General features: G+C 37.9%; 1 protein-coding gene across 3 annotated transcripts in view; it reads right to left on the bottom strand.

Annotated features, from left to right (window-relative positions):
• Positions 1-2319: 2319 nt before the first annotated feature.
• The window catches only part of LOC120548242 (coiled-coil domain-containing protein 85A-like), a 64807-nt gene continuing 51817 nt past the window's right edge, over positions 2320-15309 (bottom strand). Inside the window, exons 3-5 of one of the 3 annotated variants that reach the window (XR_005637159.1) lie at positions 9053-9165; positions 8832-8889; positions 2320-7378 (exon numbers count right to left, since the gene is read on the bottom strand). Coding sequence is in view for 2 of the 3 variants with exons in the window: in XM_039784348.1 (XP_039640282.1) it covers positions 7363-7378; positions 8832-8889 (74 nt within the window). In the remaining variant the exon portion in view is untranslated. Of the gene's footprint in view, positions 7379-8831; positions 8890-9052; positions 9166-15309 lie in introns of those variants that run through there. The other 2 variants (XM_039784348.1, XM_039784349.1) reach the window with 2 other exon arrangements.

The following is a 15309-nucleotide window of genomic DNA, read 5'->3' as shown; positions in this document are numbered from 1 at the left end:
TCATTATCGATAACTGAGATCAGAGTGTGTCTTTTCTTCACTTCTTCTCTTTCTCCTCTTACTAACATACACACACACACACGACACAGGCTAGCTGCGTATCTCCCGAGCTAACGCGGTAGGCTAGCTTCACACGTGGAGTCGGCATCACCTTGTACAGATCTAACACATGACTTAGCATACTAGGCTAAGCATTCGCGTTGCCTAGCAACCCCCTCGGCTTCTTCAGCTCCTCCCCGTGCACGCAGCACCACTACCGCCCTCTTGAGGCTAAATAGGTTTGTGCAGCTCACAGGAGTAGCCAGTTTGGCTTTTGTGTTAGGAATACAATTTGACACCGCCCCTCCTCCTTCGCTCACACATACACACACACACACACACACACACCCACACAGACGTGTCCATGACACATGCTGCTTTGTTTTTGCTTTGTTTTGGTTGCGATATGGTAAAAGATATGTGAGTTTATTATTGAAGGATTATTGTTTAGCTACTGATAATTGTGAAGTTAATAAACCTTATTATACTTAATTAGCAGTTGCTTGTGATTATTTGTGTACTTGTTGTAATAATTGCTGGTCAATCAGGTCCGTGCTTGGATTCACCCCTTCCTTTATTTCCTTTTTGAAGGATTACCACAGAAATGAGACTGTTCCACAGGTTGATTATTGGTCCCTGACTAGCAGGGTGGTGCCCCGTTTTGATTGTTTGTCGATTTGATAAAGTTATTAATAACCATATTCATAACTTTATTAATATTGATAAAACATCTTTGATAATTTGCCAATGATCAAATCTGTACCCTACGAGAATCCTACACTGGTTATAAACAAAAGGTTTGTTACCAGACATTAAATGCATGTTGTGCCAAATTGGGGTGCTCAAATGTCACTTATTGGTGTAGTATTTAAAGTTGGTCAATGTGTTGCTGATAATAGGGCCATAGGCTAGCATACACCTTTTTGGACACACACCTGGAAAGGCAAGGTCTTGCAGTCTTAAGGTGTAGACACATATAGCCGACGGCTGACCGTTGACAGAAAACCCCGTCGATATGATCAGTCGCGTCCCCGAGGTCCAAAAAACTGCCACAGAACAGACCAAAAAGACGAGAGGAGACGAGACGTAATACATCTCTATAACAGCAGGCGGCGCTAATCTGTAATGTTGCCCAAGAAATGAAAACCGGCAGCTGATTGGACGAATGCGTCACATAGGTTTGTTTTCTCCGGAAATTCAAAGCCTGACTGTCATGGCGGCACGTTCAGAATACGATCTCATATTGTACTAAAATAGTTCACCGAAACGTGTTTCTGAAAACATTTTAAGCGAGAAATAGGCCATGCAGTTGCTGAATCTGTCTTCATTCCAGCTCAACAAAGGTCAGTTTAAAAGATTTTCGTCAGATTTTGAGAGACTCTAGTCACCTCATTCCGCTCGCCATTTCCGGATGAGTCCCGACTGCCCTGCCGCCAACCGAACATGTCAGGTCAGCCAAAATGAACGCCGACAGCCCCTCAGACGGACGACGGCACGGGACACACCGAACAGATTTGAGTCACTGACCTCGCCAGACGGCCGATATATGTAATTTTGCTTTGGGTTGGTATTGTATCACTAATAGCTGATGTCACCTGTTTGTTGTTCAACGGGAGCAGATTAGATAAAAATATCCCTTTAAAAGTACATTTAGAACAGATAAAAAAAAATTGCGATTAATTTGGGATTAATCGCGAGCTAACTATGTAGATACTGCGATTAATAGCAATTAAATATTTTAATCGATTGACAGCCCTAGTATATATAAAACATTCACTGTCAACGTATTTCATTTGCTTTTCTCATCCCCACCTACTCCTGGCCTTTTTGATAGGCAACTAAGAGCACAAGGTTAAGGTAAGGGTTTTACACAACCAAATGTTATCGCCTAACCAAAGTTCTGATTCACATGATGACACCTTGGCCGGTTCTACTTGTTGATGAAGACCATGAGATGCAGTTGAAAGCTCTGAGAAAGCTAGTAAGTGGACCTTGAGTTAAGATTATTTTGTGAAAACAGAGCCAGACTTGATGTTTCCCCCTGCCTTCAGTCTTTATGCTAAGCTAGGCTAACCAAGTCCTGTCTTGAGCTACAAAATTCATACACAGACATATTTATATCAAGCTTCTAATCTAAGTCTCGGAAAGTAAGCAATATATTTCCTTAGTGTTGAACTAGTCCTTTAAGAATGCTTTTCCACATTACTATACAGCCTACAGCAAGTCTGTGATGTATCCAACAAAAACCCATTGATACAATGAACACTTTAGGCAAAGGAGTCAATTTTACATAAAGACACTTTATTAGCTTATACATTACATACATATTACTTATAATTAAATATATAATACCAAGAAGTCAAAAATAATAATTGTTATATATTTATAAAACTAAGCAGATATCCTACTCTTGACTTTTAAAAACATAATTTCTTTGATAATATATTATAGTTCTTGTCTTGTTTCATCTGTCTGGGGTGAAGAGGTTATACAGTATGGATTCTGGATAAATGTATATGTGTGCATGTATGTATGATTGTGTATATTATTATGAGCTACTGTGTGTTCACCAAGTAAAATGTCACATTTTTCGCACATCCAGTTTTATTAGGACAACACATCTTGATAATTTAATCTGGTTGTGGAAATCCTGAAAATACTTTTAGAAAATGCAGTTGAAATGAATGCTTTAAAAAAAATATAATAAATTGGAATAAATCACCTTATGTATTTTGGTGAGGACAGACATCCTGGAATGCTAATCCTGCTGAAACCAAGCTTCCTGTCACAAAACATACGGGCCAAGTTGGATCTCTAATGCATGATTTTAAACATTTCCGACACAAACTGCAAGTTCTGTTTTGCTAAGTCAGTTTGCCATTTCTTGTAAAATCCTGACCTTGGATTTGGTGCATCTGTGCTTTCAGTGAAATCTGTTTTCCTCTGTGAAAGCAAAGCATAAAACAAGAGTTTAAAAGGGGTGTGTATGTGGGAGCATTTATTCATTAAATCCAAGAAATCTCCACTAACCCACACACAATAAATATAGCTTACTCCTACTACTTAGAAACCTAATAGCATAAGACCTATGAGCACAACTATGGGTTAACTCAAGGTAGGGCTGAGTGGTTAATATCTTTATATTGAAATGGTGATACTAAAGAGTTTAATTTTCAAAATACAAGAGGCTTGATTTTATTTTATAATTTAAGTAGTTGTCAATGTCATCAATGTTCTGTAGCAAGTAAAAGTTTATAGCATGATTGCTGGTGTGTCTACATCGATCTAGCGTATCTCTTTAGGAGAATAGCAGAGGCGGTGTGTGTGTGTGTGTGTGTGTGTGTGTGTGTGTGTGGTAGAGCAAGAGAGAAAGGGACGGGGATTGGCTTCAGAGCGACTAGCATTTGAGACGGAAAAAAAGAAAGTGTCTCCCCTTTGCTTTCTGAGGAAATCTGTAGCAGGAAAAGTTAACCCTCAATTTTATGTTGTTCACAAAGGAGTACACGGAAATGCCACAGCTAAGTTGACCAATCACATTTCTGGGAAGATGCAGGTCAGGCTACGGCGTAGGGTCCATAAACTTGGTACAGCGTAGATTCAACACAGACGCATAAATCAGGCTTAAGCCAGCAACTAATGTCAACGGTAGCTAGTAAATTTACTTAACTGTAATGCTAGCTTATTCAAATCAATTCTTTGAATTAACAAAACAAAAAATCTTGACTACTGTCTGGTTCTTATGCTTTCTGCATTCCGGTATGTGTACATTTACACACGCACAGATGCCTTTATTGAAGTAGAAGGAGCACTTTGTATCATATATGATGTGTGAAAAAAATTAATTTTGTTTTCGTAAAAGACTAGCAACGACTGAGAGCTAGCTCAGTAGTAATCAAGTGAAAATAAAAATAAGTAAATGAAAATACTGTATGATTTATTGAGTTTTCATTTTAGGCTTTGAAGCATTCAAATCTAGAGAAACTGAAAATAGTGTTGCTGGGTATCCACTGTTCTTGATCTATTTGTGTCTTCTGGCATCTACACCTGCATATCTCCTTAACATGCTGTGATAAAATGTTGCACAAGGCATGTTGTCCGTGTCTAAATACCTGCGAGTGTGGAAAATGACAAGCAAACACACAGCCCCATATATATGACTGAACGCTAACACAAGGTTTAGAATACTCTAACACTGTTGGTATAGGAACAGACCTTGACACAAAAGCTGAATGAGGTGCAGAAAATAACTAAACCTTTTCTTCTCCCATAAACAACAACATATTTAAATTCTCCCCACACATTCTCTATATGTTCTCTTTGTAACCCTTAAAGTTACAGCACCCTGGGCATATGCCTCATAACTACACAGGAACAACTATTTCACACAGAAGCTATGCAAACTTCCAAATATGACAACTGGAACATTTGCTTCTCTGTTAGCTTATTTTCATCAAATGGAGGTAAATGCTAGCTATGCTGGTAACTGCTGTGTTGTAATTCCAAACAGACTGTACAGTATGCTCAAAGAAAACAAGTGTTTGTTTGATGGAGGTCTTTAAAGTATAATTGGTCTTTATTACAACCTGGCTTATAATGTCATAGTTTTCACCATAATTTCTATCAGTAATAATAACATTGCACTCATCAAGTTTAAGGCTGCAACTAACTATTATTTTTATTATTGTTTATTCTGCCCATTATTTATCTATCTTGTGATTATCTAACCAATAATCATTTGATATATGAAATCTCAAAAAAATGTAAAAAGAAAAAATACCATCGCTTTTTTGGAACAAAAGTGAAAATTCCGCACACTGACCATTACGCAAGCAATAATTTATTTAGAAGAAAAATAACGTTTCGGTCTCAGACCTTAGGTATTTTTCATGTATTCTGTATTTTTCTTCTAAATAAATTATTGCTTGCATAATGGTGAGTGTGCGGGAGTTTCTCTAAACTTTTTTATCTGCTACTTTTGATCATATCCTACGCACCTGCCCGACAAAAGAGGTGTGCAAAAAAGCTTTCCTACGTTGCTCTTCACAAAAGTGAAAAACCAAACACATTAAGTTTACTATTACAACCCTGTCCTTTGCGAAGCTGAAACCTGAGAATGTGTAGCATTTTTCACCATATTTGCTTGAAAAATGACCAAACCAATTAAACGATTATCTAAATAGTTAGATATTTTTCTGTTGATCGACTAATCCCGTAACTGACTAATTGTTTCAGCTCTAATCAAGTTAATTGCTGGGATCTGGGAACGCAGTGACATGGCTAAATCGTCTGATTAGGGAAAAAAACATGAGTGATTAGTCAGGTTTGCTGTTTCTTTTTTATCCATGATCTGCTAACAGGAGGTGCCAAATTTCACCATAATGTTGTGTAGGTAAATTTTTAACAATAGCACCCCCAACAAAGCTTTGCTAATTTTCGTCACAGATACATAGCATGTAGGAAAATGTTCAATGCATTCTCATGAAGGGGTTTGTATAAAATCGTAAGAAAACTTATGCAAAACAATTCGTATGATATCATATATGACTGGTGGTCACGGCTGGTCACGTGACGACCGGTCACGACAGTAAAGTTTAGCGGCTGTTACAGTTAAGTCTTGTGTTTAACCCTTAACTTCTTCCAGGACACAAACTCTGCTTCCCTACTTGAAAGTCTGTGTTGTTGGATGCATTTATGCACCCCAACCCTCTCCCTACGCAGATCTTAGCGGTCTTATAGCAGTAGTCAATATGGTGCATACAGTAATAACTACGTTGAATACATACAAATTACAGTGCATTACTTTTCTAACTATATATACAAATGGTTCATGAGAACAGCCTGAAATGTTTCACTTTATAAGCCTAGCAACATTTTGAATTCGAAAGTGAGAACGCGAGTCAAAGGCAGTCAGAATCTGCCATCTCTGACAGCTCTGATACGGCTGTGAGTGTGATCAGTAAACTGTAATGAGACTGATATTTGTTAAATGAGAGTAGGCCTCAACAATTATTTTCACTATCAATTGTCCGTTGATTATTTTCTCAATGAATCGTTTTGTCTGTAGAATGTCAAAAAATGGTGAACAATCCTCACAATCACAAATCAAATCACAATTTCCCAAAGCCCAAGGACATGATCTCCTTAAACGTCTAGTTTTGTCTGACAGTTCAAAGTCCAAAGATCCTAGAAGAAACCAGAACATATTCACATTTAAGAAGCTGAAACCAAAGAACTTTGGCGTTCTAATAATTTAATTACTCAGAATGATTAATGATTCGAAATTGTTGCCATACCTTTTTCTGTCAATTAACTAATCGACTAATTGTTGCAAATGAAAAAAGGAAAAGAAAGAAACGGAAAAGGAATGTGAAACTTGTGAATAAGTGAATCTGCAAATGTACTGAGAGGTGAAAACATTAGTTGTGTGTAATGGTGTGAACATAGTTTTCATGTGCAGTGGGGGATTACTATTTGTGGTACACTCACTTTCAGTATAACCTCCGAATAAAGTGTTTTAGATAATCTAGCTAAACTAACTTGTTTATGACTTGTCTGATTGCCTGACCTCTTGCCCTGTTGGACTGTTGTAGTGATGTTTCCGTATTCCCAGATCTCAGCAATAGCTTTGGTGAGTACAATGTTACTATAAATGAGGCTACGAAATATGACCAGAATTGTATTAAAACAGAATTATCTTTTAAAATAACTCAAAACTCCTCTTTTACTTAAAATGAATCAGTAACTTCTTTTGTGCTTTAATTCCAGGTCCACAATGACTTTGTAAAAGTAGTTACCATCATCACATATTGGGTATTATAAGTTTTAAAATAATCACTGGCATTGTGATTGTGAAGAGATTGTGAAGAAAACGGGGCTGTAACCTCCAGTGTTACTCTTCTGTGTAAAGGTTCTTTCTTCCAGACAGTCTCTGTCTTTCCAAAGAGGTAGGACTATTTAGTTGGCAACACAAAGATTCTCAGTTGTCTTATTTTTCTTTCTTCATTTTGGCAATACAATGATTAGCCTCTGACCGTCCAAACAATGACATTCAGTCTTTTCTGGTAGTCCACGGGAAATGCATAGCAGCAGCAGCAGACAGGGCAGAGAGAGTGTTTAAGTGTTTCCAGTGTTTTGTCGCCTTGTTTCACTCATCTGCTCCCTCGCCCTCACTGCTTGGTTTTGAAATCCATGATAATTTCTCCATCCAGTTTTATCTCGATCCACTCTTTCTTTCATCCATCCAACCATCCATCCATTCTGCTAATAACCTCTCTCTGGGGTGTGTGTTGTCACAGCAGCATCTGATCAAGAGGCATATCATGGTCAGGAGGTATCAAAGCTGAAAGACAAGAAGGAAACCGTCGAATTACTGCAGGTGGATGGATAGTTTATTATTTGCAGAATATACCGTGTGTGTGTGTGTGTGTGTGTGTGTGTGTGTGTGTGTGTGTGTGTGTGTGTGTGTGTGTGTGTGTGTGTGTGTGAAAAGAGCCTGTGCTCAGCAGAATACAGGGATCTGTCCTCTCCAGTGAAGATGGATTCTGATTTATTCACCCATTAAGAACTGCTCCATCATTAAATATTAACCCAGCACAATCACTCCCCTTCGGCCAATGCATTTAGGCAGGGGTCACACCAGAATGACCTTCTTACACACACACACACACACACACACACACACACACACACACACACACCTCCTGTAGTTCTATACTTGTGAGAACCCTCATTGATGTAATGCATTCCCTAGCCCCTGACTCTAACCTAGCCATCACAACTAAATGCCTAACCCCAACCCTTACCATATGCGAACCTTAAAACCAAGTCTGAACCCTCAAACAGGTCTTTGAAGTAGGAAGGACCAGCCAAATGTCCTCACTTTGCAAAAATGTCCTCATTCTGTAGGTCTAAAACTTTTGGTCCTCACAAAGCACACACAAAAACACTCACAATTTGCCTTTTCTTATACCGAAAGCCACCATCACCTTCCATAAATCAGGGTCAAAGCTACCACCGAGGAACCTGGGGTCATATCCTCAGTGGTTTTAACAACCTGAGGCAGAGTTTACATTCTACAACTAAACATAAATTACACCAGTCCCTTAAAACCTATATTCTCAATCAGCTTCTTACAATGAATAATGGGATTTTACACACACACACACACACACACACACACACACACATATAGATACACGTAGCGTTTCAGCGTCTTTTGGCTCATTGTTTTGGTTTTACAGCCCACAGGCACTGCTCTCAAAAATCTGTTTGCCAGCTGCAGTAAGCAGAAAAAAACACTGACTGTGCATTACCTGCCCAGCGTCAAACAGATAGACAAGTTAGCGACAAGCTGGCGAACATAATGAAGCATTTAGCTGCTAAAGAGCCAGATATTTTCCTCACAGGTGGAGCCCAAAACTGAGCTAAAAGAGTAAAACACAACTAAATGCCTAACCCCAACCTTTACCCTATGCAAACCTTAAAACCAAGTCTGAACCCTCAAACAGATCTTTGAAGTTGGAAGGACCAGCCAAAATGTCCTCACTTTGCAAAAATGTCCTCATTCTGTAGGTCTAAAACTTTTGGTCCTCACAAAGTTGGATGTACAACTACACACACAAAAACACACACAATTTGCCTTTTCTTATACCGAAAGCCACCATCACCTTCCATAAATCAGGGTCAAAGCTACCACATAATGAAGCATTTAGCTGCTAAAGAGCCAGATATTTTCCTCACAGGTGGAGCCCAAAACTGAGCTAAAGAGTAAAACATGTGTGCATGTGACTTACCTGTCCCAAAGCTTTACACTCCTACAGGAGTTGGTGCAGCAACCGGCAGATATCAGAGCTGCAAAAGAAAAAAAAAATAATAATCAAGAAACAAAACAATTCCAGCATTCATTGTCAAACATGTGTGAGTGTTTGTGTGTGGGACTTTCAACAACTGGCTTATGGCTTCATCCTTTAAGCCAGTTTGCTGCTAGTTATTCAAAACACGCCTACAGACTCACAGTGAGGTGTATTTGTTCACTCTGAACTGCTTCGCTGACTGTATGACACAGACACTTTTCCCTTTCTGTCAATCCACTTTGATTCCTGTCATGGATGGGCAGATCCTGTGGATCTAGGTGACAGAAATGTAAACGTTATCTTCGAAGGGAAAAGTGATTAGAGACTGATAGATCTGTTGGCTTTTCCTGACGATATTCTCTATTAACGATATAGATTCACAGCTGAGGGAATACATTATATATGCAAACTTGTTGAGCCGTACGTTAGAAATGCCATTGAATAAAGTTGTGAAGTTACAGTAGCACAAACTGTATGCATCACATTTCTTTGACACAGGCATTTACATGCATTCAGTTGGTGATGCAGAAAATCTGAGTAAAAATATTGTTTTATTTTATTTGCAAGGATATTTTTGCTCTCACTGAACAACTGACTGTTTTTAGTGTTCTCTGTTTAATTGCCCACACTGGCTCTCTAATAAGTCTTATATAAAATCTAAGGTAGCATACATTAATAGTTCACTTTATTATTAACACGTGTCATTTACTTGCATTTAAAATGCAGTATGATTCTTTTAAATCATACCATAATGTTCCCACTTTTGATTATGTTTTTATGATGGTATATTGCAGCTAATAGAGCTCAGATTAGAAGATGTATTAGTCTATTGGTATTTATCACAGATAATCTTAAATCAATAAAATTCATTTAACCTTGATTTGGCCAAAAACTAAAGTGATTTTCAGGTAACCTTCACTGAGGGACAGTGTCAGACCTAAATGCAATTCCTGATTATAACCTTTATATATGCTGAATAAAGTTAAGAGCTCCATAAGGTGTAGTTGTCATGTTATAATTTAGCGTTAGGCAAGAGGAGTGCTATTCAGCATTAGGCAATAGGAGTGGTAAAATAAATATATTAAGTGAAAAATGTACATATATATTCAGTAATTTTTTTTTTTTTTTCATTTTCTTCATAAGCAGAAATAGGTGGCATGTGATTCATCCATTTTGTAGTCTCGCATTGGCAGAACTAGCTCCACAGCACTACGGAGGAAGGTTGGGTTAGACCATTGGTACGCCTTAGGGGGGCGGCAAATATCACAGGGGGGGCGCATGTCTTTATCTGGTTTGAGGTTGAGGTAAAAAAAAAAATATATTTGCACATATTAAACAAATTATGATAATACACTAGAATATATAATGTATACAAAAGTCGGTAAAAAAACTATACATTTTAGTTCTCGCTTAAAATTGTAGGCAGGCTACTTAGTAGGCCAAACCTCCGGGACCTCTTAACCTGGGACGCTTGCTGTCATCAGGTCAGCTGCTAGCTGCTATCATCCTCGTTTTTCCTGCCGCCATGGCATCACTATTTTATGAATGAAACATGGCAGAGAAACGTCAAAGTCCTGATAACTGCTCTGTATCAAAAAAGAAAGTAAGGGTCTATCTCGAGAGTTACCTCAACTTCGGTTTCGGGCGGGGGGCTCAGCTTTTCTTAGACATAAGTAGGGGGGGTGCGCCAAGGAAAAAAGGTTGGGAACCACTGGGTTAGTCAACACAACATTCCTGGACATGAGAAAAATGTGCTCTGGTTTATTAACATTTCTTCAAAACAATCACAATCGTCTTAGCTAAGCACCGTACGCAATGACGGTGCCTCTGCAAAATAGCCTCGGGAAGGAACTGGTGTTGGTGGAACGTGCACATTCAAAAGTTGTTTTAGTTGTGCAACAGAAAACTCAGATTGGACAGATAGTCTAGCTAGCTGTCTGGATTTATCCTGTAGAGATCTGAGCAGTTAACCATAGTCCTCATAATTTGACTGGAGTTTAAAATTCCAACACAAAGAAAACGGAAAGTGAGGGACAGCCGGCTGAAAATTAGTGACATCCGGTGGAACTTCCCACGGCACCAGAACTATCCCGTAAATGAAAAGCCATCAATAAAGACTATCCAGTTTATGACGTGCCAAACGCCCCATAATGGGAACGTGCCCTGAGCCTGATGAAGAAAGGGTTAACAAAAAAAAGTTAACCACTGTCATACCAATTAACTCTGACTGGGGCTGAAGAAAGTGCAACAGAACCAGGCTTTCTTTGCCTCAGCCGGCTCGACAAAACCTAATGTCCCAATCAGAGATTAATTTACCTAATTCCAATGTTATGTTTGTGTGTAGACAAAATATCATGAGCAAAATGTTTTGTATTGGAGCAACGGGAGGTGTGTTATATTCAACAGGAATGCATGAAACTTGCATGTGGGTAAGAAATGCTATCAACAAATACTGAAAAACTTCAGAGCACAAGTAACATTTCAAGCCCTATTGCAGAGATAATTCCGTTATTGGGACTTACAAGGAACAATGAGCAAAACATTTTTTACATTCTTTTATGTAATTTTTAACAATATAATATTCTGAAAGTAACTTTTGATATTTCCTTTCCAACACATTTTTATTTGTTACCTTATCCACCTTTATCTTAGTTCCAGTGTATGATATCATAGGTTTCTCTTGTGTTATCAGAAAAATATCATAGAGAATAATATCATTCATATGTCACAGGTGCTACTGCACTACTCAAAGCTGGACAGTGTAAGTGGAATTTTCATATTCAACATCTACATCAGCATGACCAATCCCAGTGTGGCTTGTGTGTACCAGTGCAAAGGGGAGATTCTGTTAAGCAGAGCTGTATAGTAACAAAGTAGAACTACTTCACTACTCTACTTAAGTACTAAAAGGCTGTATCTGTACTCTACTGGAGTATTATTTTGTTCTCCTACTTCCACTTTTACTTGAGTACATATTTTCGATGAATGAAATACTTTTACTCTGATACATTTTATATGTGCTGCATCGTTACTCATTACTGTTGTGAATTCCTCACGCTACGTAGACTGTGTACGTACGTACTAATTATGTAATTTACGTAAGAAATCCCCAAGATCGCGTCGTGTTTCTTTTCATTACGGTTGCCCGTTCAGAAGTCAGAGACGATGTAAGTTTGTTATGAAGGTAAATATGGTGCAAAACGTGAGAGCTTGTAGAATACAATGTGAGAACTTGCAGAACAAAAAAATTGAACTTGTATGTTAAAATTTGCACTTGTAAAATAAAAATTTGCACTTGTAAAATAAAAATTTGCACTTGTAAAATAAAAATTTGCACTTGTAAAATAAAAATGTGCACTTGTAAAATAAAAATTTGCACTTGTAAAATAAAAATTTGCACTTGTAAAAATTATTCACATTTGAAGTCACAAAAAGAAAAAAAACATGAGAGCTTGTAAAAAAATCTGAACTTGTAAATTGAAATTTGCACTTGTAGAAAAAATATTCACAAATGTGTAGATTGATATTTGCATGAACACAATGACAGCTGCAAACTTGTAATGCAACATTTCTTTTTGTGACTTCAAATGTGAATAATTTTTCCAAGTGCAAATTTTTATTTTACAAGTGCAAATTTTTATTTTACAAGTGCACATTTTTATTTTACAAGTGCAAATTTTTATTTTACAAGTGCAAATTTTTATTTTACAAGTGCAAATTTTTATTTTACAAATGCAATTTTTTTGTTCTGCAAGTTCTCACATTGTATTCTACAAGCTCTCACGTTTTGCACCATATTTACCTTCATAGTTTGTACTCTTTCTATTTAGCTATTGTTGCAGCAGATGAAGCTATTCCTGAGTTGTTTCAGTCTGCAGTGAGTCCTGAATGTTAACCGTTTCACCCTGTGATGTGAAGCTGATCTAGTTTATCTGTATTTTGCTAGCTTGCTAACTTTGCTGTTCATCACACATGTTACTAGCTAGTGTGTGATACGTTTTTAATCGTTACTGTGCTGGAGAGGATGTTCATTTTACTTGCACAGTGTGATAATTGTACATTTTATTTCAGTATTTGTTAATATTTGTTATTTTTAATATAATATAATATATTTAATATTTGTTAATTCCTTTGGCTACAGCCTTAGGCTAAACATTTGAAATAATATAAACAATATGATATTCAAACTTTTGACTGCTTATTTTAATAACTAAATAACATAATACTTGTACTTTTACTTTCAGTACTTGAGTAGTAGATTTTAAAATAAACTACTTGTAATACTTAAGCATAAAAAATGTTGAATACTTTAGTACTTCTACTTAAGTGTGGTGCTTAAAGAGCACTTCAACTTCTACTCAAGTCACTTTTTTGATAGAACACTTGTACTTTTACTCAAGTATGGGTCTCTAGTACTTTATACACGTCTTCTGTTAAGTGAACACACTTCTGCGGCATAACAACCATTTCCATCAGTTTCCACGGTGAAACTAGAGGCCTGCTGTACGTGTTGTACAACTCCAAGTGAGCATGTGGCAGAGCAGCTGTGGAACGGAAGAGGAGCTGACCACTGACTGTGGTCATTTATCAACCCCTCAAACACAGCTTAACCAATCTGTGTGTGTGTGTGTGTGTGTGTGTGTGCGTGCTTGTGTGTGTGTGTGTGTGTGTGTGTGTGGGGGGGGGTGATTAATATTCTAATTACAGAGGAAACACTGACAGTTCTTTGGATCAACCAGTATTACTCCACCTCTCTTTCTCTCTGTTTCAAATATTCACTCTGCCCTCGTTCTCATGTTGACCTGCTTAAGCCTCTGGTTGTGTCCCAGTGGTCCAGGCTGTCAGAGACACACACACACACACACACACACACACACACACACACATGCGCCTCTGGGTTGGTTCACAGCTGTGTGCTCTGCTTCGCTTCACTGCACCTCATTGTGTGTCAGAGAGAGTGATGGACAGGAAGGAAGGGATGGAGGAAGAAAAGTGTGTGTTAAGAAAGAGAAGGGTAGTGTATGTGTATGCATTAGTTTTCCTGCATTTTGTTCAGCAATTACATTTTTTTTTTGCTTTTTCGGAATAGAGACGGAATAGAGATAGAGAATAGAGAAACTGAGGATCTCTTTGAACTGAACGAGAGAACTGGCCTTCTGTCCGCCATCAAAGGGCAGACACACACACACACACACACACACACACACACACACACACACAATAGGTGGTTGAGGGACAGAGCGGCGGGTTTTCTGAATTTAAACAAAGTCTATTTCTGTGGTGCACAATCATAACCACCCACACTGTTACACACACACACACACATACACACACACACACACACAGAAGATGAATATGCTGCATCTATTTGAATACATAACACCTAAGGCAGGCTTGGAGCCAAACACCTGGACACTTGTATTTTAATCAGCCGCTGGTATTGTTTTCATGTGTGTGTGTGTGTGTGTGTGTGTGTGCGTGTGTGTGTGTGTGTGTGTGTCATAGCAAAATGTGGTCCTGTAGACACCTACTGTAGCAGGAACTACTACAGGTTTTGAGTACTTTGCCAGGTGTTTATATGTCTGATGATAGGATCACAACCGTGTACTAGGGTTGGGAACTGAAACCAGGTTCCGAATTAGAACAGAACAAATTCTGCTTTCTGGTTCCTACTACACTTCTGCGCCCACAGGTTTGGGTGGTACCCAAGGAGGTACACACTTCTGTTTTCTAAATGGGCGTGGCTCAATTGAAAGTGTAGTGAACGCTGTGTGAATGGATGAAAAGTTAGATTTGCATAATTTATTTTGGTTTTCTTTTGTGTATGTATACAGCTAAAAGACAAATTTAGCATATGACATTTTTTGTTGTTGCGGTGTTCAGGAACATTAGTTGACGTTGATGTATTTGTGTTGCCAGATCTCATGGGAGTTTGGTTCTGAGACAAAAAGAGGTCTCAAACAAAGTTAATTTTCTTTGTCCGTTTGAAACATGCCATTTTAGTGTCAGAATGTTTGGGAGATATGTGGCTTGTGAAAAATGGCTCCAATATTTACTTTTGTGACTACTGGGCGAAAGATTCGCTCATAATCGTTCATAATTGTTTCTCCCATTGGAATCAATCTACTCAGGACCTTTATTTGAATGAAATGTTGTTGTTTACTCTTTAAGGCAAATGGCTGTTTATATATTTTTAGGCTCATTATGATTGTTTACAGAAATGGATTCCTTTTAATTAATTTCAACATATTATTGATTGTGATATTTAATTTCAATTTCGCAATACAAAGAAATAGACTAAACAATTTAGTCTGAGTGTCAATTCTCAATTTCACAATGAAATAAAACGTAACTCATTTGAACCAGAACACCGTCTCAGAGATCCTCAGTGTCAAACACAATAATGCATGTAGTTTTT

Source organism: Perca fluviatilis, chromosome 19 (genome assembly GCF_010015445.1).
Source record: "Perca fluviatilis chromosome 19, GENO_Pfluv_1.0, whole genome shotgun sequence".
Taxonomy (NCBI): Eukaryota; Metazoa; Chordata; class Actinopteri; order Perciformes; family Percidae; genus Perca; species Perca fluviatilis.
Note: the sequence above shows the minus strand (reverse complement) of the source record. Positions and strands in the feature narration are given on the sequence as shown.